We start from the raw sequence: 24,011 nt of genomic DNA, 5'->3' as shown, positions 1-24,011 counted from the left end.
GTTGATTAATACAAGTTGAAAATCCAGGCAATTATTTTTACTGCTGCATGGTATGACAGCTAAAGTCTATATATGTTGAGGAATGAAGACACAGTAATATTCACCTTTATGAGCTCACAGAGGTTTCAAAGATGTTATAAGGGGTCATTAGTATTCTTAGTTTTTCTTCATGTCACTGTTCAATTTTGGACTATCTGTTATTTAGTAAAAGATGGAGGCAAGGTGAAGGTCAAGGGACAATGAGAGAGAGCACAGTTCTTTAGCATTGTCACCACGCCTCCTTGGAAGGAAGATCTCGGTTCAGTCCCAGACTCAGTAGATACTTTATCCAGTTAGTTTCCAATCTGGAAAATAGACCCAAGATTTGAGTATGTAATCTGGATGTTCAGTCTTGCTCTCTGCAGTAAAGGATCATGCTTGCCCTATTTCTGACTCAGTGAATCTTTAAAAGTATTACAAATGAGAACCATCAGTTGTCAGTATACAGCTTGCTCTCTAAGGTATATCTCTGTGTATTTATGGATTTGACCCTCCAAAGAGCACAATGCAGAGGAACACTCTCTACACTGTATTATGCTGAGAGATACAAAGAAAGGCAGCAGAAAATAGGAACTTTTAATTTCTGCAAAGCTAAATGTGGAAAGCAAATGTCCTCACATAACTTAAGGATTCTGCAGCCTAAAAGAGGCTTTTAGTGTCATAATTATGTAGTTGACCACCTATCATAGGTGCAAAACTGAATTTATAGTGATTTGGTGGAGAATAAGTTTTCATAGCATGAGAAAAATATTGGTGAACTTGCACCAGCACAAACTTACCTTCAAAATCAGTAGCATTGCAATGAAATCAGTAATTTCTTTTAATATATTTAACCTTTTTGGAGACAACATGAGCTCAAATGAGCTCAACAGGAGACAATATGAGTGTAAACCCACCAAAGAGCTATGTATATCCAGGATAACCACTGACTAATTTTGCAGACACACCATCAATGACAAAAACATCAAATAAACTAACTTAATCTCATTAGAAAGCCTGAACTGCACACATGACCTTTGCAGATTCAGGGGTCTAAGCTGCGCCAAGGGAAATAGAGGCTGGATACTAGGAAAAAGTTTTCTTTCAGAAAGGGTGATAAAGTACTGGAATGGTCTGCCCAGGAAGGTGGTGCAGTCACCATCCCTGGACATGTTTAAGAAAAGACTGGAGGTGGCACTCAATGCCATGGTTTAGTTGAGGTGTTAGGGCAAGGTTGGACTTGATGACCTCAAAGGTCTCTTCCAACCAAGAGATTCTATGTGTATGTCTGTGTGATTCTGTGTGTTTAGAGACCCATAAAAGCTGAGCCTAGTGAAAAGCCCTATTTCTAAGGGCTAGAGCTATAGAGGAGGAATAATCCATGTACAGGGAGAAAAGCTGACATATGGAGATTGAAGAGGAAAAAGTAACTGCAAGTGGAGAAGAATGCAGAAACATCAGATGAAAGAACGAGACTAGTGAAAGAGAAATACAAGTCAAAGTAGAAGTAAACTGGAACAGATGGCTGGAACCTTATCAGAGGTTGGCAAGACATCATTTTGGCTCTAATTTACCCTTTTCACCTTGTTCCTACAAAGTGATGTTTGGGAAGGAGGCCTCAGACATACAGACTAATCACTTCAGTAGAAACAGTAATATTCTCAGCAGAGTCACAGAAGAGAGTGAAAATGGGGAACAAGGACCTCCCGCCTGACTTCAGGCTATGCCTTCCAAATGTACACTCCAGAAACTTTTAACATGCCTGTTCCCCTTAACTTTTTCTGCTTAGAGCAGGTATCACAAAATCATCATGAGATGGTGAGAAGCCTCCTAATGACACTTACTCACTGTTGCCAGAATGACTCTGTCTTGAATTTGAACTTCTGAAAAACATTAAGTGAATATTTCTCACAGACACTAGACTTGTAGAATTCACTCCCAGTCTCCCAATTTGTTCTTTGTATTTTACTGAGCAGGTGAATATAATACTTGTTGGTGCAGCTGCCTTCTGCATGAACCCTGTTTTTGCTTCTTCAATTTGGTAAGTGCTTGACTGATCTACACACATGAAAAATGGACCAGAATTTACACCATGCAGCTATGTGAAGGTCAGCATTAAAATAATACCTACATCTGTTAGTAGGGTTCTGACATACACTGCTTTCACACTGTCTATTTCTCCTTAGATGGTCACAGCATCTCTCTCAATCAGAGTTTATTCTACAAGTGTCCCATGGCTCTGCTACCAAGACCTACTCTGTTTGCAAATTTAAGATAATCTAAGATATTTTATAGCACTGTGATGAAAAAGTTAAATCACCAATAATGTTTCTAATCTGCATCTACATTGTCCTGACAGAACACAGCTGGGAAACTTCCTCTGGGCAGAATTTGTTGTGTATACTAACTTTGGCTTTAGGCCATTCCTGGAAACACCACTTCCTCAGCATCCCTAAGCCTGCCAAGGAGCAGTCTTCAAAGTGCTTTCCCCAGACAGCTGCTCCATAGATTCACCCCAGAGCAATGCCCAAGAACATCTCTGCTTCTACCACAGACAGTCCTTCCTGGCCTGTCTACAGCTGGCTTCTTGCAAAACTGAACACAGCTTCCAGAGGAGGATCATTCAGACAGAATTGCTAGAGACTGAAATGTGTCACAAGGAGAAAGCTGAAAGCTGAGGAAGGGCAAGACTAACACTGACTTCATATGATTTCCTCCCTCCAAGATGATTACTGTAGGACAAAAAATCAAGTCAGCAGTATCTATTTGCTGATCTTCACATCACAATTGCTACAAAACACATGCCAGAAGATATCATACCATTTCTACAAAAAAAGATAGCAATAGTTTTTTAGTGGAGTTCTTAACCTTGGAGATGGAAAGATGCTGGATAGCCACAAAAAAGTTATTGACTGTTCAGGGACAGAGATGATACAGAGAATATTTCACTTATAAGACAAGAAGAGAAAGTGACTCCACAACATATTTTAAAGCCTTCTGTCTCTCAGGGTCTCTCAGAGCATATCACAGAACATTAACAACAGGCTCAACAGATACATAGAAAAATTCTGTGCATCACTTGTAGCTACAGCACCCAATCTGATCCCGCTCCTGACCTTCTTCTCCGCCCTGCTATCTCTCCCCTCTTCCTCCAACTTTTCTGAATAAGCAAACAGACAACTCACAAGACTTTACAGGTTTGACCACTATATCACCCTGTCCTAGTCTAGTGTCTGTTAAGCTCATAATAATTTGGTCTGCCATCACAGAATAAAAAAGATGTCTGTCCTTTCCTCCTGTCTGTGTATAAGTAGAGGAAATATGGTATTTGGCATTCCAGACAAGATATGACCAACACAACCTTTAAAAATATTTCCCTAGTACAACCAGTTTGGTGATGAGCTGGACAATAAACATATAGGCTGGGAACACTGCAATAATCCTTAAGTCATTAGAAGAGTCAGCATGTAATGCTTTTGTGGCAGGGAATTGTCCTGGTGTTTTTTTCACCTGTCCAGTGTTTTTTTCATCCAGACTTAGTGTCTGGAAAAAAACCCCGTTATTCTTAAACTGAAATGAGATATATCTTTCTTTGATGACAATAGGGTTTTTTAGTATTTACTAATGGGTTTTTTTAGGATTTACTAGTATTTACTAACAGGGTTTTTTTAGTTTTAATTGTTGTGGACACAGAGGTACAATTAATTTAACAGTCTTGCAGAAGACCATAGTGGAAGACATTTATTTTGCTATTGCCCATTTTCTGCTACTGTCCATTTCTCACCTTATGGTCTTGGTGGCCTCAGCGGCATTTTTCAGGTTTTGAATATCATAGCACTACACAATGTGCCATGAACATACCCCTTCTCCAATACTTTGAGCAGCTTTCAGAAAAAAACCCCGAAACAGCAAAACCAAAACAGATGTTTAAGGAAAAGCAGTTTTTTGTTTACCTTTTCCTTTTTTGACATTGAGAAGAGTTGTAGCGAGTCTTTACCTACAGACTGAACAAGGAGAAACAAAGTACTTGATCCTTACCAATAATAAGCTTTATTGGCCCTTGCTGAGTGTTAAGTGAATACATTATCCTCTCTCCTCATTTAATGTCCTGGTAATTTGGCTTAAAATTCCCCACACTGCTCTATGACAAACCCCTTTGTTGCTACTGAGTTTTGCTGACATCCAAAGGGTTATATGAAATCCACATGGGGGGGCCAAGAAGACAATGGAGGAATCTCCTAAAGGACGGACAATGGCATTAAATGAGACAGCAAAGACACATTATGGAGTGGATCATGGGGGTATGTATGGAGCACCAGCTTTGGGTAGCATTGTGATGATCTCAGTGGAGATGCTTGGAAAGATCATGAATTAAGTATTCACCCTGATGGCACCCCAGAGACGATCTCTGGCAACTAGAAGGAGCGAAAGACAACAAACCACAGGAATTCTTTAGGAGAACTAAAACTATTTGGACATGGTTACTTAAAAATGGACACACAGCATCCATCTCTTTCTCTGCCGAGTGAAAGAACATTCTTTGCATTTGGAGAGAACTTGGTGAAAAAGCAAGATCTTGGACACAATGTAATTATAAAGAAATTATAAAAAAATAAAACATAATGCTCTACAGAAAATCTCCACAGTAATACTGGCAAATTAAGGAAAACTACAGAATTGCGTTCTGGCAACAGAGATCAGAGTACAAATTGTAATAAATTTTGCACTGCTGTGGAAAACCTTGCGCAACCTGCTCACTCGGTATGATCTTACTGCTTCTTTCTTCAGTAATGTTTCTCCACAGAAAGACTAAATAATAGGTTAGGCCTATCCATTATCAGAATTTGAATGAAAACACTAATGCAGTGTAATTCTGACAAGCAGAATCATGTATGACCTTTGAAAAACGTACGTTAAGAGAGTATTGAGGAATAGAACCAGAGACACATTTCTAAACACAAAATAAATGGCTAAATTCTGGCTTACCTGCCTACAAACATGATGTGCAATAGTGAAGTATTTACATTTTGATAGAGCAAGATAGCTGCATGTTTGCATGCTGACAAAAGCTCTCCTTCAATCTCTGCTTCATATTGTGTAACTAATTTAACTTGGTTAAGATAGCACAACTAACCAGACTTTTATCAAATGACACCACACCAAAACCTGCTTTTGTCACTTCTGTTTTTCCAGCCGTAACATAGCACACGTAGTTCTAATTCAATTTCCTTTTCATAGATTTTGAGTTCCTGCTAACTCCTAAATACAAAAAAACCAGACTGAAAAAAAATTATTTTAGAATGGCAAGGCAATATTTTAATCCCAAAGCTTCTCGATTATTCTTAGTTTTTGCTTAAGATGTAATACTACCAATCAGATCCCAAAATGTTTTTGAAAATGTCAAATACGCTCCCTTCTTTGGCAGAAGAGAGCATTGGCACAGTGCCTTTGAGGGATTCCTAATCATACTGCAGATGAAGATGGGATTTTCTGTTGGTTTATTTTCAGTTGTTTTTCTCCTCCACCCAACACAGAGGGGATAAAATCTCTTTTGAAAATGAAGGAAAAAAAATCAACGCAAACACTAGCTTCCCCTGCAAGTTGATGTATACGAGAGAAAACAGAAACAGCTCAAGTATTTGTTTAAATATTTTTCTAAGATACCCAGAGAGAATTTACTACAGAAAACCCTACGGAATCAAGCTGCTGCACAGCACAGCTCTTGAAGCCTTTACTTTTACTACTGGTGCTGACCAGCCAGAGAAACCAGCTGTATGTCCAGATCTTTAATTGAAATCTGCTGCTGAGGGGAATTGCTCTGTGCTTTCAGCTGGCTCAAATGGGGCTGCCTAGCAACTGCAGAAACAAGTTTCAGCAAGGCGGGATGACACAAGCCATGACCGCCTTTGTGGGAACAAGTTTGTTGAAGTAGTATTTACTAGTGAGACCTCCTCAGACAAGGAACAAGAAGCAAGTCAAAATCAGATGATAAATAAAGTATAAATATGACTATATTAATAATGTGCATTTTTAAATGCCTGGTTTTGAGCTGACTCAAATAAGCTTTCCATATGCTGTTGACAAACTTATGTTTTATTTATCAAATACATTTTCACAGGAATGTTAATGTTAAGTATCAACCTGCAGGACAACTGGATCAGCCACAGAAGTACCAATAAAACCTCAAGTTAAATCAACTAATGAGAGATGCAATTAATCTAATTTTAACCAAAACTGTATCATCGCATCTGTCTGTAACTCTGAACATCAAAGCAGTATTTCTGTGTTGATAGCTGAATGCTACATTTCTCCAAAGCAAACTTCCCCCACATCTGAATTTTTCACATTCTACTTCTGATATAGCCACAAGGCACATTTGTAGAGTGGTAAAATTGAGAGCTGATGTCAGTACTCAGGGGGTAAAGGGTCATGCTGGGTAAGATTCATGGGGGTACATGAACGTACGATACAACTTCATTCATGATGAAAATATACTTGCAAACTACAGGAAAAAAATTATGCAAAAACATCATGATAACCCTAAATCAAGAGGGCCAGAAATGAACTTTGCAAAATTATCTGCTAAATGAACGTAAAACCATTCTGAACTCTCAAACATAGGGAAGTTGTTCAAATAAAGGAGTAAGAAAGGTCATACTCTGAAGTTTTGAGACTCCTGAGAATGAAATTCTGCCGTGTTCAAAGAATTAGATTCAAAATGTGCTTCTAACAGTACGACTTAGTAAAAAAATAATATTTTAGAAGCAAAATTATTTGATACATTTGTCTTTAATGGTTTTCTACTTGTCACTTAAGAATAATAAAGGCATTGCTCTGCTACAATACACATTTATACCATCTCCTCATTATCAGAACCGGATAATGAAACAGTATCTAAAAATGAAACCAATTTCATCTCTAAAGTTCAGCCCCTCTTTAGCAGAAAGTCCAAATCAGGAGTGTTTCTTTTAAAGGATTTACAGAAGCAACTACAATACCAATATTTGTGGTGCAAACTTGCATCTTTGTTCTGCTCACTCTTGCCCACTCTCTTTTTGAATTTGCTATAAAAGCTAAATTAGGTCTCAGGGGCACTGCACTACTAAACAAAGATCTCTTCTAGCCCATTGTGATGAAGTAAATGTACTCAGGAGGGAAATGTACTGAGAGGCTAAACAGTCTTCCCCAAATTCTCTCATTTTTGCATGGAACTCTTTATCCCACTTCACAATATCACTCCCACCAAGTCATACACTTGCCCCTCCTGCTTCTAGTCTTACCTCTTTCTCATATATGTAGCCACATGAATGTACTGAACTGGAGTAAATGTTTTTTTGGCAGACTTTGCTAAGCTATTTCAACATTTACATGATTCTTTTTATATATGTATTGAAAAATAACTCTTTTCTAGTAGTTACTCTTTTCAGAACTGACTTATTTGAAGAGAATATATTCACATTTGAATCTCAGCCCTATTATGATTTAATAACAACTCAGTTCTTCTCTCCTAGTGCAGTCCTGACTGCTACTGTCAGTAATGACAAAGTTCTAATACCTCCTCAGCTTCAGCTTCACTACCACATGATCTTAAATTGCAGACATACTTTTACTATACCTCACTGTGAAGGATCCCAGCTTGCACTGGGTGGGAAAAGAAGACCAAAACAAATTCCAACAAAATCTGAGCTGTATAATCCATTTCCTCCTCAGTTATGAAAACAAAATTATTTAAAATTTTAAAATATCAAAATACTGCAAAAGAAAAAAGCCAAGACTGTTGCACTGAGCTAAAAAGTTTATTACACACCCTCATATATGTCACATGAAATTTGGCATTAAAGATTTTAACACAGGCTAGTGGATACCACTTCTGTTGGACACTGAGAAAAGTTTGTTCATGCATATTTAAAAGAATAATAAAAATAAAAATTGAAGTAACTTTTCATCCAACAGAAAAATAAAAACTGTTTCAGAATTACTGATTTAATCCTGGGCTCCACATAATACTAAAGAAAAACTTCATTTTTCAGCTCCTTTTTCTATCTAAGAAACGTTAGAAGTTTGTGGTATGTCTATATTTAAATACTTTTGACAGAAAAGTCCAGGTAAACTAGAGATGTCCTAAGATCACTTATGAGATGTACATAATAGAACAGAGATTCTCATGTTTCTGTATTAGTTAGCAAAGCTTATTGTAACACACAGAATTCTCTCTACTTTTTGCAAAATTCTACTGCTCCCATCATTCCTGCTGTTCCCTTTTAGTACGTCTGGTCAGCTCTTGAGAGTTTTTCCTAAAATTTGTGCATTTTGTAAGTGCAGAGTCAAATTCAGTGCCTGACCACAAGAAGTAAATGGAGATATTTTATGTATTTGTTACATAATACTATGCTTTATTCACAAATCTTACTTCAGAAGCAAACCTCTTCTACCAAGTACAGCCATTTAAAATTAATGGTAGACACAGAGACTGTATACAGATTACACATGAAGGTTCAACACCAGGTCAGTAGCGACTGAGCAAAATAAAAATGCCACGGCACTTGGTGGCCCGCATGAAGTAAGCTGGTGGTGTCAGTCCAGTCCTCAATGGACTGAGTTCATTAGGAAGGAAAAACAAACCCCACCACATAGCACTAATTGGCACCCCTGTTGTCACTGTCAGCGGCCAGGCCAAGGTTACAAGAGCCGCAGGAAAAGGGTCCTTCAAGGTCACAGTGGAGGCACAACGGGGAAGCGGCACGGGAGACAGCCAGCGCCAGTGCCACGGGCAGCCCAGCTCCCTGACCTGCGCCAGGGCTGCACCAAACACCAGCCTGAGCAGGACTGGGCACACCAGCCACCCCACCCACGCAACATCTGCACGGTACAAACCCCTACAGGAACAGATCCCCAGCCTCTGCAGATCTGGCACCTTTTCAGTTAAAGAATACAGCACGTGTGAAGGCACTTAAGAGCAAAAAATGCCTAGGAAAGTTCCCATTGAACTGACTGACAAAATGTCTTTGTACAAAAGGCTTCTGCTTGTTTTCCTTAATGTACAAGATGCTGGCCATTTCTGCAACAGAAGGAAAACTATCATTTGTCACATCAATAGAAACCATCATGAGGAACAAAGCAAATTAAATAACATAACTCAGAATTCTTTCTTGGTGTTCTTGTATATGAATAGTTGCTAAATGCCACTACAGAAAGCATTAATGAGTGTGTCTGTAGTTATGGAGTACTCGGGTATGGAGACTCATCTTCAGTCTGCCTTTCTAATGACTCTAATGAATTATGTGGAAGGATCATGTTCCAAGCTCACCCGTAACACCTCAATAGTTCAACACCTCTTATTCTACTGAGTCTGCTAGTATGCCTGTTAGAGAAGCAGGTCACAACATTAACAACCACAAAGAGCAGAAGAATGTGAAATGTACTGAGAAGTAGCCAGTAATCAGAGAGCAGTGGAGATGGAACTTAAATGAATGCAACACAAAAAATCTAAAAAGGTTAACTGCAATAAAACCCCAAACCATACATTGTAACATAAACATAACAAACATACATTGTAACAACTGTTTAGCTCTAAGAGAAAAAATGTGATATATGGCATTTTATTTTCATTTTTCAATCTTCATTAGAAACTAAAAATATGCAGCTATTAAAGGAAAATTTGTATACGTGGATGTGCATATATCTCGTACTGTAAATGTTTTGCTGAATTCACATCATGGGAAAATAATATCACCTAGTTTTTAAGAAACTGATTAACACATAAATGTATCAAAATACCACCTATACCCTCACAAAATAAGAAACATTTATATACAAACATCTAAAATCCAAAGCCTTTTCATTTAACTTCCTGAGCAGCATGTAAAATATTAATTGATTAGTGTTCCTTAAAATATCAACAGTCAGGCTTTAGACACAGACAAAAATAGCCCTAATCCTTAAGTGAAACGTAACTCTTAACTCATATTATTCCTGACAGTAAACTAAGAGTTCATCTTTTGTCTTGCTTCCACAGTGAAACATATAAAAAATGCTTTTTTGGACATTATGAAAAATCACAATATGCATTTAATAGCATTTGTTTCCTGGAATTATTTTATACTGCTGCTCATTTGTGCCCAAAAGACAATGCAGGCTAAGACCGGCTCAAAATCGGATGCTTTCCTAAACATTTCAGTAATAGCACAAAGACTCTGAGCCATATACCCTCCTCTAGCTCAACTGATCCTGTGAGAGGATGAAATAGATGCTAACGGATGACAGCTTGGCATTCTGCCTGTTTTATGCTTAGGACTTACAGAAAATTCCAGGAGGGATGTGGGAAATCAAGAGATTTCATATAAATGTACCTCCTACACTTTCAGTGTAGTTTTCTGAAAATGGACATCTTTTTCTTTTTGGTCATGGGGATTTCTGCAATTGTTGTGGTCTGTAATAAGCTCTGTGGGGCTGCTACAGAAGGAAAAGTTAGTCAAGGGCTTATTCTTAAAAATCACCCTGTTCTTGGACAATTGGAGAGCATTTTAAGAGCATTCTCCATTTCTCTTTTTCTTTTGAGCATGGAGAGAAGATCGGAAGATGTTTTTTCTGTCTTACAAAAAATATTATGCTACAATCAGATAGGACACTATTCCTTTATCATGATGTATTTCCAGCATCTCCAAAAGCTAAAATCTATGTAACAAATCTGTGGGGTTTTTTTAAAAACAACAACACAAAATCAACCAAACTAACCACTCAAAACCACCAAATCCCCACAAAACAATCAAAACCACCAACCAAACAACGCCCCCAACCAAATAACAACAACAACAAAAAAAATCAACCAAAAAAACTCCCACACCCTTCCCCCCAAAACACCACATAAACAAAATAAACCCAACAAACAAATTGAAAGATACCAGCATATTCTTTTACCAGACAGGAGAAAGAACAGGTGCTGGGAAGCAGGAAGCAATAGGGAAGCAGAGATTCAGCTCTTGAGCACCTCATCTATTTCCAAGGCTACAAGCATAAAAATGTCCTAGAGGTACCTCATGGAGATGTAACCGGGCCAAAATTTAACAAGCTGCTTATTTCTTTGTAGCAGGAAATCCCAAGTAAACTAACCAAATGAAAGAAAAGGTTAGAAGGAACAACTGTAACACACAGGGACATATGATATATAATTTAGGGAACCAATTATACATTTTCTAACAAGTGAATGAATTTCAGTCGCAAGTACCTTTCTGATTGTAAAGCTTTTCAACAAAAGTGATTGAAAAAAAATCAGAAAGAGGAACAGAATAAATGATATAAAGACAGGGAAAAAACTCTAATCAAACCTAATTTGATTTGATACAGAGTTTAAAAAGATTAGCTTTGGATGCATTTTGCAAATGACATTTCAATTTCACAATAAGTAACTTGGCTGAAGTGTGGTGAATGCCAAGCTTCTACAGACAGCTTACATAACTGTATATGTGATGCCCTGACTTGCAGCATTCCTGAGTAGTGGAGCTCTGGATATACACAGTGAAATGAATGGAAGTGGATGTCTAATGTTAGCATTTAGCTGAATACCAAATAGTTTGAAGTCTCATTACAACAAATTTACATGCAACACCAAGTAACAGGAAGTAGCACAATGAATACATTTATATTTACACTTATATATAATATTTGTTCTTTTCTTTGTTTTTCTTCTCTTTTTCTGTTACTTACACTTCTCTCATTTCCAATAGCAGGCCCACTGTAGTTAACTCCACTTGCAATGAGGGGAAATTGAAAAGTCCAGCACTGTGTAGTACAGGACTGTTCACATCAAAACCCCTTCCATCTCCTCACTCTTCTGTTTTATATTGTTCTTTTCCTTTACATTTCCACTTACTTCTTGAACATAACTCTATTTCAAAACAGCATCTTTCTATTCAGTTTGTTGTTTATACAAATTCACCATCCTTTTTTTCCTCCCTATTCTCTCTCGCTCCTGATTGAAAGCATACATTTCTCTCCGTCAGTTTTATGATGCAGCTGGTACAATATTTTTCTCCCCAATTCTGTTGAAGCCTGAAAATAGCTTGCTGCAAAAGGTCTTAGTTAATGTGTTCTGTTTTAATGGCACTTCCACTAGAGCTCTTAGGAATGCTGATTTAGAGCACATCTTGGCCAATCATATTAAAAAAAAAAAAATTGGAATTTTGGCAAACGCAAATCAATGATAGACAAAGAAAGTGCCTTTTGCATAGGTACCTGAATTAGGACAGCACAAGTTCTCTTCCCTCTTATCCACTGAACTCAAAACTGATTAGTTCTCCCATTTTCTAAAAACCAGTGGGCTGTAAACAACCAATGAGAACATATTGCACCTTGATTTTTACAAAAGGCGTCCCAACAAAGTCAATCGGGAAGTCTATTTCAAAGACATACAGCTCTGCAGTTACAGATTTCACTCAGTTGATGCAATTTACTGTAGTAGACATTTGCTTGAAATATTATCACATATAAACAGTTTCTCAGAAAAAAGCTTTGTGTGGTTATTGTCACTTCTCTAAATGTTAGAGTGAATATTGCATGCAATACCTTTCTTTCTGTTCTTTTATTAATATATAAATTACTAATTAAATTCTGCCTAAATTATGGAGATTACTAGATACCTTTGAAGTTTTATTTTTAATACTGTTAACAGCTGCTATAGCACTGGTAATGCCTCTCTTATCCACCAGTTCTGAATAAGGAGTTTATTTTTGTAAGCATGTAGAGTTGCTTTACAAATTGTAGTAGAACATGATGTTGACATTCTTCAAGCCATGGAATAATCTGTAGTTTAAATTACTCTCAGTGGATGTTAATCAAACATATTTTGCCTCCACTGACATCGTTGTTTTAATCTTCCTCTGTATTCCAACTACTCATGTGAGAGATTGATATAAACTGAATTTTAAAGAACTGGCTATGGCTACAGGGAAACTAGCATTCTAAATAAAATATATCGATTTCTGAATGAGAAAATTCTGTGGAAGTGTTGCTAATTCTTTACTTTTTTCAATGCAATAATAATTTTAAGTCCTATTGTCCCAGTAGTCTAGTGAATATATCTAAAAAAAGACTTCTGGTGCAGTACTGCGTACATCCTACCCATAGTACAATATTTATTAGAGGTTTGCCTACATTAAACATAACAGTTAAGCTGTTATTTCTTGCATCACCTTTCCATTTCCATATGCATTCCTATAGAGAGAATGGTTTATGCAATTAAAAGGAGAAGTCTGGCTTGCTGACAGGCACGTCCAATGATAGTACATGTACAGCTTATATAACACACTGAAAGAAAACAATAACAGGTTTAATATAACTTCCTGAACAAACTAAATTAACTTCTTCTTGTCCACCAGTGGAACTCTTTCCAGAAGTTAGGTGTCTTTTCTTCACAAAGATGATATCAATGTATGGCTTTGTGCCTTATTAACACCCGTCTCCTCTAATGCCGTTACTTCTCTGTGCCACTAGACTGTGCTGCATTTGTTTACATTTGTGCTGCCACTGCATTTGAGTATCCAGCCTCAATTCTTGTGCATGGTCTCTCCTTTCAGTTTATTCCAGTTACTTTCAGTTCATCCCAAGTAATTACCAAATACAGCTCATTGTACAAATATTGTACAAAGCCTCCCAAACAATGCGCACTGAAGTAAGCAATGCTTTTTATAGCCAGCTGATGCTTCATTCTTCCAGACTGACAAATATGAAAAGAAACAACAGAGCACTTGTTTCACTAGTCAGCCAGGACCTGAAATGTAATATTTATTTTCATTTTCCATCTTGTTTAGAAAAGCAAAATCAGTGCTGCACTGCTGACATGCACAAATGATCAAGGAAAAATGTGCTAGCAGGAAAGTCTTAGGATTTCTAAAATGCACTTCTGTGGCAGGCTCTCAAATCAAAAAGCTGACTCATAAATTTACCCTCACCTAGTAATACTACTTGTATTTTCCAAGAAGGAAAGAGAAGACAACACACATCATTATCTCTTAACAGAACTTTTAATGAAAATATGGTCCTTAATTTTGTTATAGTTCACCTATAGTAAAATCCCCTAACTGTCCTTCTCCAAAAGATCCTTATTTCTAATAAATCTTCTGGAAAAATATTTGCTGAACAGTTCTCAGTCTTCTAGCTAAGACATGCAACCAACTTTGGACTGAGACTATAGCTTCCAAATATCTCTGAAACAAGTGTGCACTTTCAATGTGTAATGCACACTAAATAATCTAACCTTTGAAAACTATGCAGGTGCATAAAGCCTATCACTCTTTACCTCCTGTTGTAGTGGGAATAATAATTAAGACTTGCTTATTTAAAAGCAGCTTTGTCTTTACTTTTTATTTGAAGTTTATTTTAGGAGAACCATAATTTCACCTGAGACCAACAAAATGCAATATGCTACCCACTTGACAGCTCATTATTTTGACAGTAGACCGAACTGCAATTTAATTTTTTTGCCTTCTTTTGATCTGTTTTTCCCCCATGAATGCCTTCACTAAAAAAAACAAAAAAAAAAAAGTCCCAGCAAACAAACTAACAAACCCCCCCCACAAAACAAAGAGAAGAAACAAAAATGAAAAAACACCAACAACTGAAACTTGTAACAAACAGATTGCTTGTAAAGATGTTTTTCCTCTAAAGGATTGCTTCAGAGGGAGGGAGAAAATTCAATGTAATGGGAATGCATGTCTTGTTCATAAGTGCCACTCTGAAGGATAACCTCACTTATGAATATCATGGATTAATGAACCAGAAACATGACTCCTAAAAAGAATAATTTTGTTATGGAAGGAGTTTGCTTGTTCAGGAAACCTAAGTGACCATGGGTAACAAAAACAAATCAGTTAAATGTGAAATCACCTGAAGAACATCTGTAAGTAGACAGACTTTTATATACTGAATTTGTAATAATCATCAAAATTGCCCTTAAAATTACATTGCTCTTTAGCCATACTAAAATATTTATTACCCTATGTAGCATATTCATGCATAAATACAATACAAATATATGTATGTTCCTAATCTTTACTTAAAGATATTTCCAATCTTTGCTTGGCCACTATTTGCTAGCAACAGCAGAGCAATGAGCATGAGCGTAACAAATAAACAAAGTAGTTTGTTGGTAATTGGCAGAAAAACAATGTTTTTGAATACTTTTTATGTGTCAGCCTCAGCAGATAAAACATGTATCATATTTCCAGCATATATTGCAAACAGCTGTATATTGCAAACAGGAAGGTGATTTTACTGAAAATTCAGAGCAAGAAGACTTTTTCTAATTTGGCATGCTTCTTATGATATCAATTCCTTGTGGCCTTATAATCATTCATGCTGCTTACAATCTCAAATCATTGGGTGTCCAAGGGACACAGAACAAGCAGTCATAAATTCAGCTTGCCTTATTACTGTGAATAGTCCCATAAAACCTCCTTGAACTACTCACATATACAAGACCCATGACAACTCTTCATAAATGGGTTTGTCTGTCAAGCAAGCATAATTGATGCTTACTCTTTAATAAGTATATGTTTTTAAACGGCCGCGATCCAGATAAACATAAATTTACATTTTAAAAAGTTATTGCGTTTTTGTGCAGTAGTAAAAGTGTAGATCCTCCATAAAAATTGTATACATGCATTTTAATTGGCAATTCATCAAAATAATTCACAATTAACAGCAAAGTAACAACATTTATGTCAAGCTAAATTAGCGTATATACTTGTAACAGAGGCAGAAACAGCTGTTAGTCTGTTTGCATAAACTTCCAGCAGCATGTGTCTGGCAAAGTTAAGCACGAACATTTCTGCTTCATAAAAAATAGTTCCAAGACTGAAAAAATGTAGAGGGCCAAATGTCTCATTAATAGGACCACTCAAGTGAGTAAGCATTGTTCAGTCAAACAAGGACCAGGCCATCACAGCTGTACTGTATTCTCAATCCTGTGCATAAATTAGAGTTTTTAATATGCTCATGAAACCAATATTAGAAACAAACAGAGAAATTGCACGATCCAAAAGGCACCTTCTGTCTGCCACCCCCAGTGACACTGTGTGATGTTTTATTCTCCAAGCTGCACTGCAGACTTTGCCAGACTGCATACAGAATCGGAAGAAAAAACAACATTGAACTTTTTTAAACACAGAGCACAAAGAACAACATTTTGACATCTACAGCTAGTCTATGAAAGGCATTATGGAAAGCCCCAACTGTGCTAAATGTACAAAGCTGTTAAAATTACTGTTTAAAGAAACTGATTTTAAATTCAAATGTATCAGTTTTTTAAATTTACACTTTGATTTAAGTTGATATAACAGGTTTATTAGCAAGCTCAACAGCAAGTGATCGAAGACAGAACTTAGAACTGTAAAAAAATGTACGACCACTAACACACTACTGTTATCTCATGACTGTGTAGCAATGCTCAGACTTTCTTATCTTTCTCAATTATTTCAGTTTTGAAACTGGAGCAGCTAATATATCAAGCACAATTTACCATAAATGTAACACCTGTGATTTTCCTCATTAAAAGCAAAATTGACTGGTTCAAGGGTTGAAAGGGTAGGGTATGGACTACAAAACAGCTAGTTAACATAACCATTATACTGCTTTACTGATAAAACTCATTTCTATTCACCAGATGATTAGTTCAATCAATATTTACTCCTGTGTGCATCTTCAGCTACAAAGCACATATTCTTCAATTTTGCAGTGCAGACCTTCATTTCTGGGAACTCACTGCACCACTTGTGTGGTAGAAATTTTTTTGATAACTTGGGAATCTTTCACCCCTTTGAACTGTTTTCCTGTATCGGGTAACCAATGTGCACACTATGGCAGACGCTGGGTCCCGAAATTGTTTAATAAAACTCACTACTGTTGAAGGTATACCTTACCCACATGTTTCTGCAGATGCAAACGTCACTATGATATACAGCCATACCTCCCATACTGCCCTAAAGATCTTCCACGAATTATCACAAGTACATTTCAAAGGAATCATGACTTCCAGAATTCTTGTCTACTCAGAACACTTTTTTCCTGATAGATTCACTCCTAAATGCCAAAAATAGTTTTTAACCATAATACACAATTTAAATGACCTCTACTACTCCACTGTCAAATTAAAAAAAACCACAGCAACTTACAGCTCGCCACTGGATTTGAAGAAGACCAACAGTGGAAGTCAGATATTTTCCATACCACAAAAAAGAAATTATTCTCAGCCAGTGCACATGGTATTTTTGCAGTTTTTAAATTAACTGTCACTCGACTTCCATCTATGAAAAACAAATGTAACTTTAAAAGAATAATTATATTATGAAAAAATTCTTATAAAATATCTATTTGTTATTAAATCATATAGTTATCTATTGATGAACTTTCATTATATATTCTCCTTTGATCCCTAATATAAATTGAAGATACCATATGGAATGTAAGTACGATCCAATGCAAAGTAAAAGTATTGCTGAGGTAATAATGGGCACTCATGCTTTCCCTTTTACTTTTGTTCCTTCTGCAGACGTGTTATTGTTTATTGACTATATACAGCTGTATTTTTTATTACATGACACAGTTTATTACTGACTCACAATTTTCAAAGCATTTACTGACATTTATTAAATTTTACCTGTGAACACCTAACACCAGAAACTTGTGCTTTATCACATATCAAGGAGTCCCAATGAAGTCAAATAACATTATTCAATTAAGGAGTTGCTAGATGCACTACACTGTGAGGACAAACTGGGTTTACAATGGTAGGGTAAGGTCCTAAGTCCTTCCTTAAATACTCAATGCAATCAATCAATTTTAGAATACTAATGTTACATATTACAAATAGAGACATATTTACTTTTCCTGGAATAAACTGCAAAATAATTTTCCTTTGAAGTTAATGAGTCTATAAAGATTCCCTGCACTCATCTACTCAAGGAGAACTTCTAAGCAAGCCCATCTCTTTATATGCGTTACTTAATAAGCTGGCTTAGAAATACTGCGTGTAGAATTTGAGCACTTTTATGTCAGTCATGCTAAGAAAATGGAGTAACTACATCATGCAACATGTATTATTGCTCATCCTGACACCAACAAGAAAAAACTACACATAAAACTCACTTAAATAACTTGGCTTCAGGGAGTTGTGGTGCTTCTTTTCTTTAGATGTAACAAAAAAAGCTTTAGTAAGATTTTCAACTAAAAGTTAAAATATTACTTTTGTAATAAGTGAAGTACTTGGGTACTAATGTCACTTTCACAATTCAAATAGATACAATCACAAAATTGACTTTTGTATGTGTAAGAGTACCATGTTCCCAGAGTAAAAGTAGATATTTTGACATTTTTTTTGCCACAGTAAACCTTCCACATTTGTGTAACAGCTGCATTATACACAGAACTAACTTTTAATAGCTTTAAACTTTACAAATAATTTTAGTAAGAAATGAACTACAAGGAAAAATATAAGACATTTTTCAGTTAAATAGCACAATCATTTTAGTGCGTTTTCTGTTCTCTTTTTCTAAAAAATATACTGAAGTACACATTCTACGTTCTTAACTCCCTCACAGGGTGTTGCCAGAGGTGGGACAGATGGAAGGAAGACTGTGATGAATGCTCACTGTAAATTTCTTTTACACCTATGTTTGCCTCTATAAAATACTGGTATAAAAGTCATCAACTCCAAAAAAACCCCATTTTTCCATTCAGAGGGAAATATTGGGACCTACCATACCAACAAATGCTCAGTGCCCTGTATATTGCTCTACTATAATTCAGTATGGCTACATATGCTTAATGGGATTGAAATCAAGGTTTGAAGTGCAGAAAATTATTATTTTGGATGGAACATGACCAATGATGGTAACAACAGCTGAAAACTGGCTTCCACAGGATGGGATAACTAACAGTCTATGTGACTCTCCGGTGCTCGGGGATTCAGCAGAAAATAGCCAGGTTAGGTATTTTCAGGCACTTTTTGGCCTCTGTCTCCAATGTGGAGCAGTAATGAACCACAGCAGCCCCTGTACATCCCATATCCCAGGTATTCTGTGCCAACTGCCCCGACCACAGCTTGGAAGCATCACAGCTCAGCTGGGAAAGTTCGGGGGAACAGACCACATGTTCAAGACTGAGCGCTTCCTCCTTCAAACCAACTGCAAATACAGCTGAAAACAACTACATCCTTACAAGAAGGCTCACAGCTCTCTAAAAGCATCAGTCCATGGGAGCTCACAATCTGTGAACTGTGACACTCGTTTATTTCCATTATTTGGAAAGCCACAAAGACAGATGCTCAATTAATGTGTAATGTTCCTTTTTAATTGAGATGGTATGAAGCACTGCTCTTGCCTTGACACACACCTGTTGCAAAAACTTCACTTTACTGACCTCTTGCACATGATATAAATAAGAATGAAATCTGCCTGTTTGTTTGTTTTTCTCCTCCATCCCCCCCCACCAGCCCTTTTATCCCCACCTGTAAATTCCCCATTGAGTAAGCATAAATACAATGCAAATACTAATTTGCATTCTAGGGGCAGAGCTGCACCTCTTCACATTGGCTGACAGCACGGCTAAAGGGGTGGCAGAGATGGTTAAGGAGCTGGGGCAGATCCCGCAGGAGATGTAACCAGATGTGCAGCAAGATATGCCTCCCTCTCCCTGCCCAGCACAGCTAGACCACCCCGGGCCTTGTTTAGAAGGAAAGTGTCTGAGGAGAGGGGGGACATTACTCATCACCCTTGTACAGGCCACCCCAGGGCAGGGGAGGAGAGGCATGGGAGCCACAGCTTGTGAGGATGAGCTGCCCACAGAACGGGGAGTTGGGGCTCCTGACCAGGGGTCACTGGATGGGCACTTTTTTAAAAACAGCCCCTGAGACAATGACCGGCTTTACTCAAATTGGAGGCGCTCTGGTGCGCAGAAAAAGAAAGAAGGAAAAAACCCAAACCAAAACCACAAACAATACCAAAACCCACACAAACCCCATAATCAAATAAATAGAAAATCTCCAACCCAAGCTGCAAAGCTGCAACAAGGGCCACTTTACAGAATTAAGTGTTTTCCCTTGTTTCCTGTTGGTCTTAAGAAAAACAAACACCGTTTAGGAAGTTCTTGCCAGATGCCCCACAATCAACACCCTAACAAAGAACGCTGGGTGAAAAGAAGGTCTTTTTAAGTCGATCTGTGCCAATGTCATAGCTACAATTCTTTTAAAGCCAATTACACACGTGTGATTTGTTAGTGCTTCTAACACATGCTGTTACAGGAGATGACATCAAATAAGCCGAAATTATAGCTAGAAGTTCTTTACAGTACGTGTGTGTGTGTCCCATCCTTAAACAGAAGATCAAGAAATCTGCATGCAGCGCCGCTGTCAACCCCCAGCGCGTCCCACTCCCCATAAGCCCTTCTCCTCCGTTCCAATACCCTGGTAGCGACTACTTTTTGTCCCTTCTACCATGCCATGGGTGAGGTAAGCAACTACCCTACCAAACTGGGTGACAAAGGGCAAGGCGGAAGATGGGACGCCCGAGGCTGGCAAGGGTTGTTCCTGCCCCGGTGCTGGTGTTCGTCCAGCCCGGGGATGGGGCCCAGGGGAGTCTGGTCTTGGGAGACAGGGAAACAACGCATTCCCATGTCCTTCGCAGCCCTACACACCCACCCAGGTGCCCGACGTGCCAGCACGCAGCCTCTCTCCATCCCCACCGGACACCGGCAGCTCTCCATGCCCGAGGGTGTCCCGTCGGTGGCGATATTCTGTTCTCCGGCGGGACCCACACCGAGTGCGGCTGCAAGCCCCGGAGGAATCTCTCCCGCCCTCCAGGATCGGGCTGCGCAGGCAGGACAGGCTCAGGACCCAAAGAGACCTGCGGGCACGGGGAAGGGGTTCCCGGGCAGCGCAACCCTTGTCGCCCAGTTGGCAACCCATGAGGAGTGGGGGCCTCCAGGCGACGTGCCGGTTGGGGAACAAAGTCGACGTAACTTTTGGGGAGAAAAGGGGGAGCCCCTCTCCGTGCTGGCAACGACCCGGGACCAAGCGGCAGCGGGTTCCGCCGTACGGGACACCTGCCGCGCCCCGCGGGCAGCTGCAGGTGGGGACCTCACATCACAGACACGGCCAAACCCCCGAGACTCCCTCCTGCCGGCCCTTCTGCCCCGGGCCAGGGCGGCGCCGGGCTCCCCGGGACAGCTACGCGAGGGGTGTCGCCCACCATCCGCCCGGAGCCTCCTCGGTCTGGGTCGCGGCCCCCGCGGGCGCAGGAATCAAACCCTAAGCAGCCACGCCGGCGGGCGGGCACGATCCATCAACTTTCTCCCTCGGACCCTCTTCCCTAGTACGAACCCTCTTCTCCCGCCCGTTCACCAGCAGCTTTCCCAAAAGACAGCCGCTCGCCGGCCCGCTTACCTCGCATGGTGTTGGTTCCCCGCTCCGCGCAGTCATGAAGCTAGGAGCCCAGGAACCGCACCGCACAAATCCCGTCTCAACACCCGCGAAGGTGGCAGCGGCCGCAGCTCCGCTCCGCCGGGAAAACCATACCTCCGGGGCGGCTCCGCGGGGCGCGGCTCCGCGGGCTCCCTGCCGCCGGGCGCGCTGCTCCGGGGCGGCCGCCCCGCGACTGCCCGCGGCTCAGCCTCTGCGGGGGGCGCCTGGCGGCCGAGCGGCGGCGAGGGGCTGAGCAGGGGCGGAGAAGGAGGAAAGGAGTTACGTTAGAAAAAAACAGGAAAAACACGCGGAGGCAGAAGAGAGGGGGGTGCCGCGTGGATGGCAGAGCATGTGCGCTTTCACATGACAACGGCGCCCCTCAGCAGCTCCCCGGTGCGGATTTCCACTGCGCAGCCACAGCAACGCACGGAGCGAAAATGAGACCCAGTGAGAAAGCGGCAAAGAGGCTTATAGCGGGGGGTGGGCGGTGCCGCCGCCGCCGCCCCGCCCGCTGTCAGCGCCGCCGCCAATCGCCGCGGCCCGCCCGGCTCCGCCGCCGCGGGTGGCCCCGGGTGCCGCCGCCCGGCCCGGCCCGGCCCGGCCCTGCCCGGCAGCGCGGGCTCCGCACCGCAACTTGCGCTCGCCCCGGGAGCGCCGGCGGGTCCTGCCCGGCAGGCGAGGCTGGGCGTGGTGGGGCAAGGATGGGACCGGCGTGCAGAGCTCTGGAGCTTGTGGAGGAAGGCAGCGGGCGCAGAGAATCACCCCGTTGCGGCGTTAGTGAGGACGCGGTGTCTGCGGGGAGAAAGGCGAAGGCGCTCGGTCACCACGGTGTGACCCTCATCGGAAAACTTCATTTTCCGACGGGAATGGGAAAGTTTGGTGGTGAGTCATTTTCTCATTAAAGAGGGAATCTGGACGTCGAAAGCAATTTGTTTTCCGGTGTAAGACTAGCAGAAGGTTCTGCAGAAACCGGTGTGTTTTTGCGGCCAGCAGGATTTTCACGACTCACAACTCTCCCCCTGATTAACTGATAGACAAACTGATGTTTGTCCCCCCAAAAAACAAAAAACCCAAGCAAACAACCCCCCCAAACAAACAAAAGAAACAAAAAAGGCAACAAAAACCACCCAAACAAACAAAAAGAGTATGGGATCTTTTCAATTACTGTTTTGTTTTGGTTTTTTTCCTGTATGATAGATCATAGAACACAATCGAAGCTCAGTAAAACATCCTAAAAACATGTCCCTATTATCAAGGTTTACAGTTCCTAGCTCTAAGCCTAACATGAAAAAAAAGCCTCTGCTTTAACTAAAATGTATATAGTAACAAAGTTACTGTATCAACATCATAAATCAAAATAGGATAAATAGTTCAAACTGTTTAATTGAGACACACCAAAATAGATTTATTTGTTCCTACATGAATTATCAGACTGAGTTCTATTAGGTCTCTTTTGCAAGAGGTCATAGGTATGATGTCTTTTGCTGTCTTAAGACTTATTCCAGGAAAGATACAAAGTGAAGTGCCCACTGTTAGTGCAAAGTGGCAAAGCTTTATTCTTGGGGAACAAGATTACAGCGTTTAGAGGAAGCAAGTTCGTGTGGTTAGCCTGTTTTAAACACCTGTTTAAATTGCACCTGAAAAAGAAATGAAAGAATCAACTCTGCCAGTATTGCAAATGTCTAGATTTACTTGACCATGGTGAATTTTGACTGTATTCACTGTAGTGAACACAGGGTCAGTAAAAAAAAAAGAAAATTCTTAATTCCTAAGATATTAGATTTTATTTGTATTCCTCACTACTGTATTTACGAAATTTATATACTGCATGCAAAGTTGTTAGGACCTCATCCAGAAACTTTTACCAATTACTTGGCTTTTAGTCTACTTATATCAGCACACCTTTCAATAACAGTTACGTGCTCTCCATCTTTTCACTTCACAAGAAATGGAATTTACAGTGGCACATTTTCTTTTTAATTGGGATTTTAGCAGATGTGGCTGGTGGCAGTTAGGCTTGCCTCCAGGATTCTCTTCTATGGATTTTCCCACAAACCATCTCTTCAATCTGTTCCTCCTGTTCAAAAGTTTCTGAGGTAATTGCAATAAAACAACTCTTACTCATCACTTTGCAAAGCATGTTAGGAAGTCTCATCTCATAATAGGTATCATTTATCTGGTATCTAATATGAAATTTAGTGAACAGTGCTTATGGCTCTTACAAAAGCAACTAGGAGAGATAGCAGAGATTCCATCTACTTGTTGTATTGGAACCAGAACATTTTTTTTTCCACTACTGGAGATTCACCTAGCAGCAGGAACAAAAGACAGGTGGATTTCAAGAGGAGGCATGCACTCTCTTTTCATATTGTTAAGACATCTTGTTCTTGATTATGCCAAAATGATTTTTAGATTTATTTGTTTTCAAGGTGCATCTTAACACCAATCAAAACTTTATTAGGTAAATAACAAGCTATCCACTTGCTGTGCTGTGCATTCAAAATACCTTACACTATTACAGTGAGTTCTGGGTCATCTTTATATG

The 24,011-nt window shown here is 39.7% G+C and overlaps 1 protein-coding gene across 1 annotated transcript in view; it reads right to left on the bottom strand.

Moving 5' to 3' along the window:
• The window catches only part of RORB (RAR related orphan receptor B), a 132,987-nt gene extending 111,449 nt beyond the window's left edge, over positions 1-21,538 (bottom strand). Inside the window, exon 1 of the mRNA XM_058044446.1 lies at positions 21,449-21,538. Within this exon, the coding sequence (XP_057900429.1) occupies positions 21,449-21,455 (7 nt within the window). The 5' untranslated portion in view covers positions 21,456-21,538. The remainder of the gene's footprint in view (positions 1-21,448) is intronic.
• Between the last annotated feature and the right edge of the window lie 2,473 nt (positions 21,539-24,011).

Source organism: Melospiza georgiana, chromosome Z (assembly GCF_028018845.1).
Source record: "Melospiza georgiana isolate bMelGeo1 chromosome Z, bMelGeo1.pri, whole genome shotgun sequence".
NCBI lineage: Eukaryota > Metazoa > Chordata > Aves > Passeriformes > Passerellidae > Melospiza > Melospiza georgiana.
Note: the sequence above shows the minus strand (reverse complement) of the source record. Positions and strands in the feature narration are given on the sequence as shown.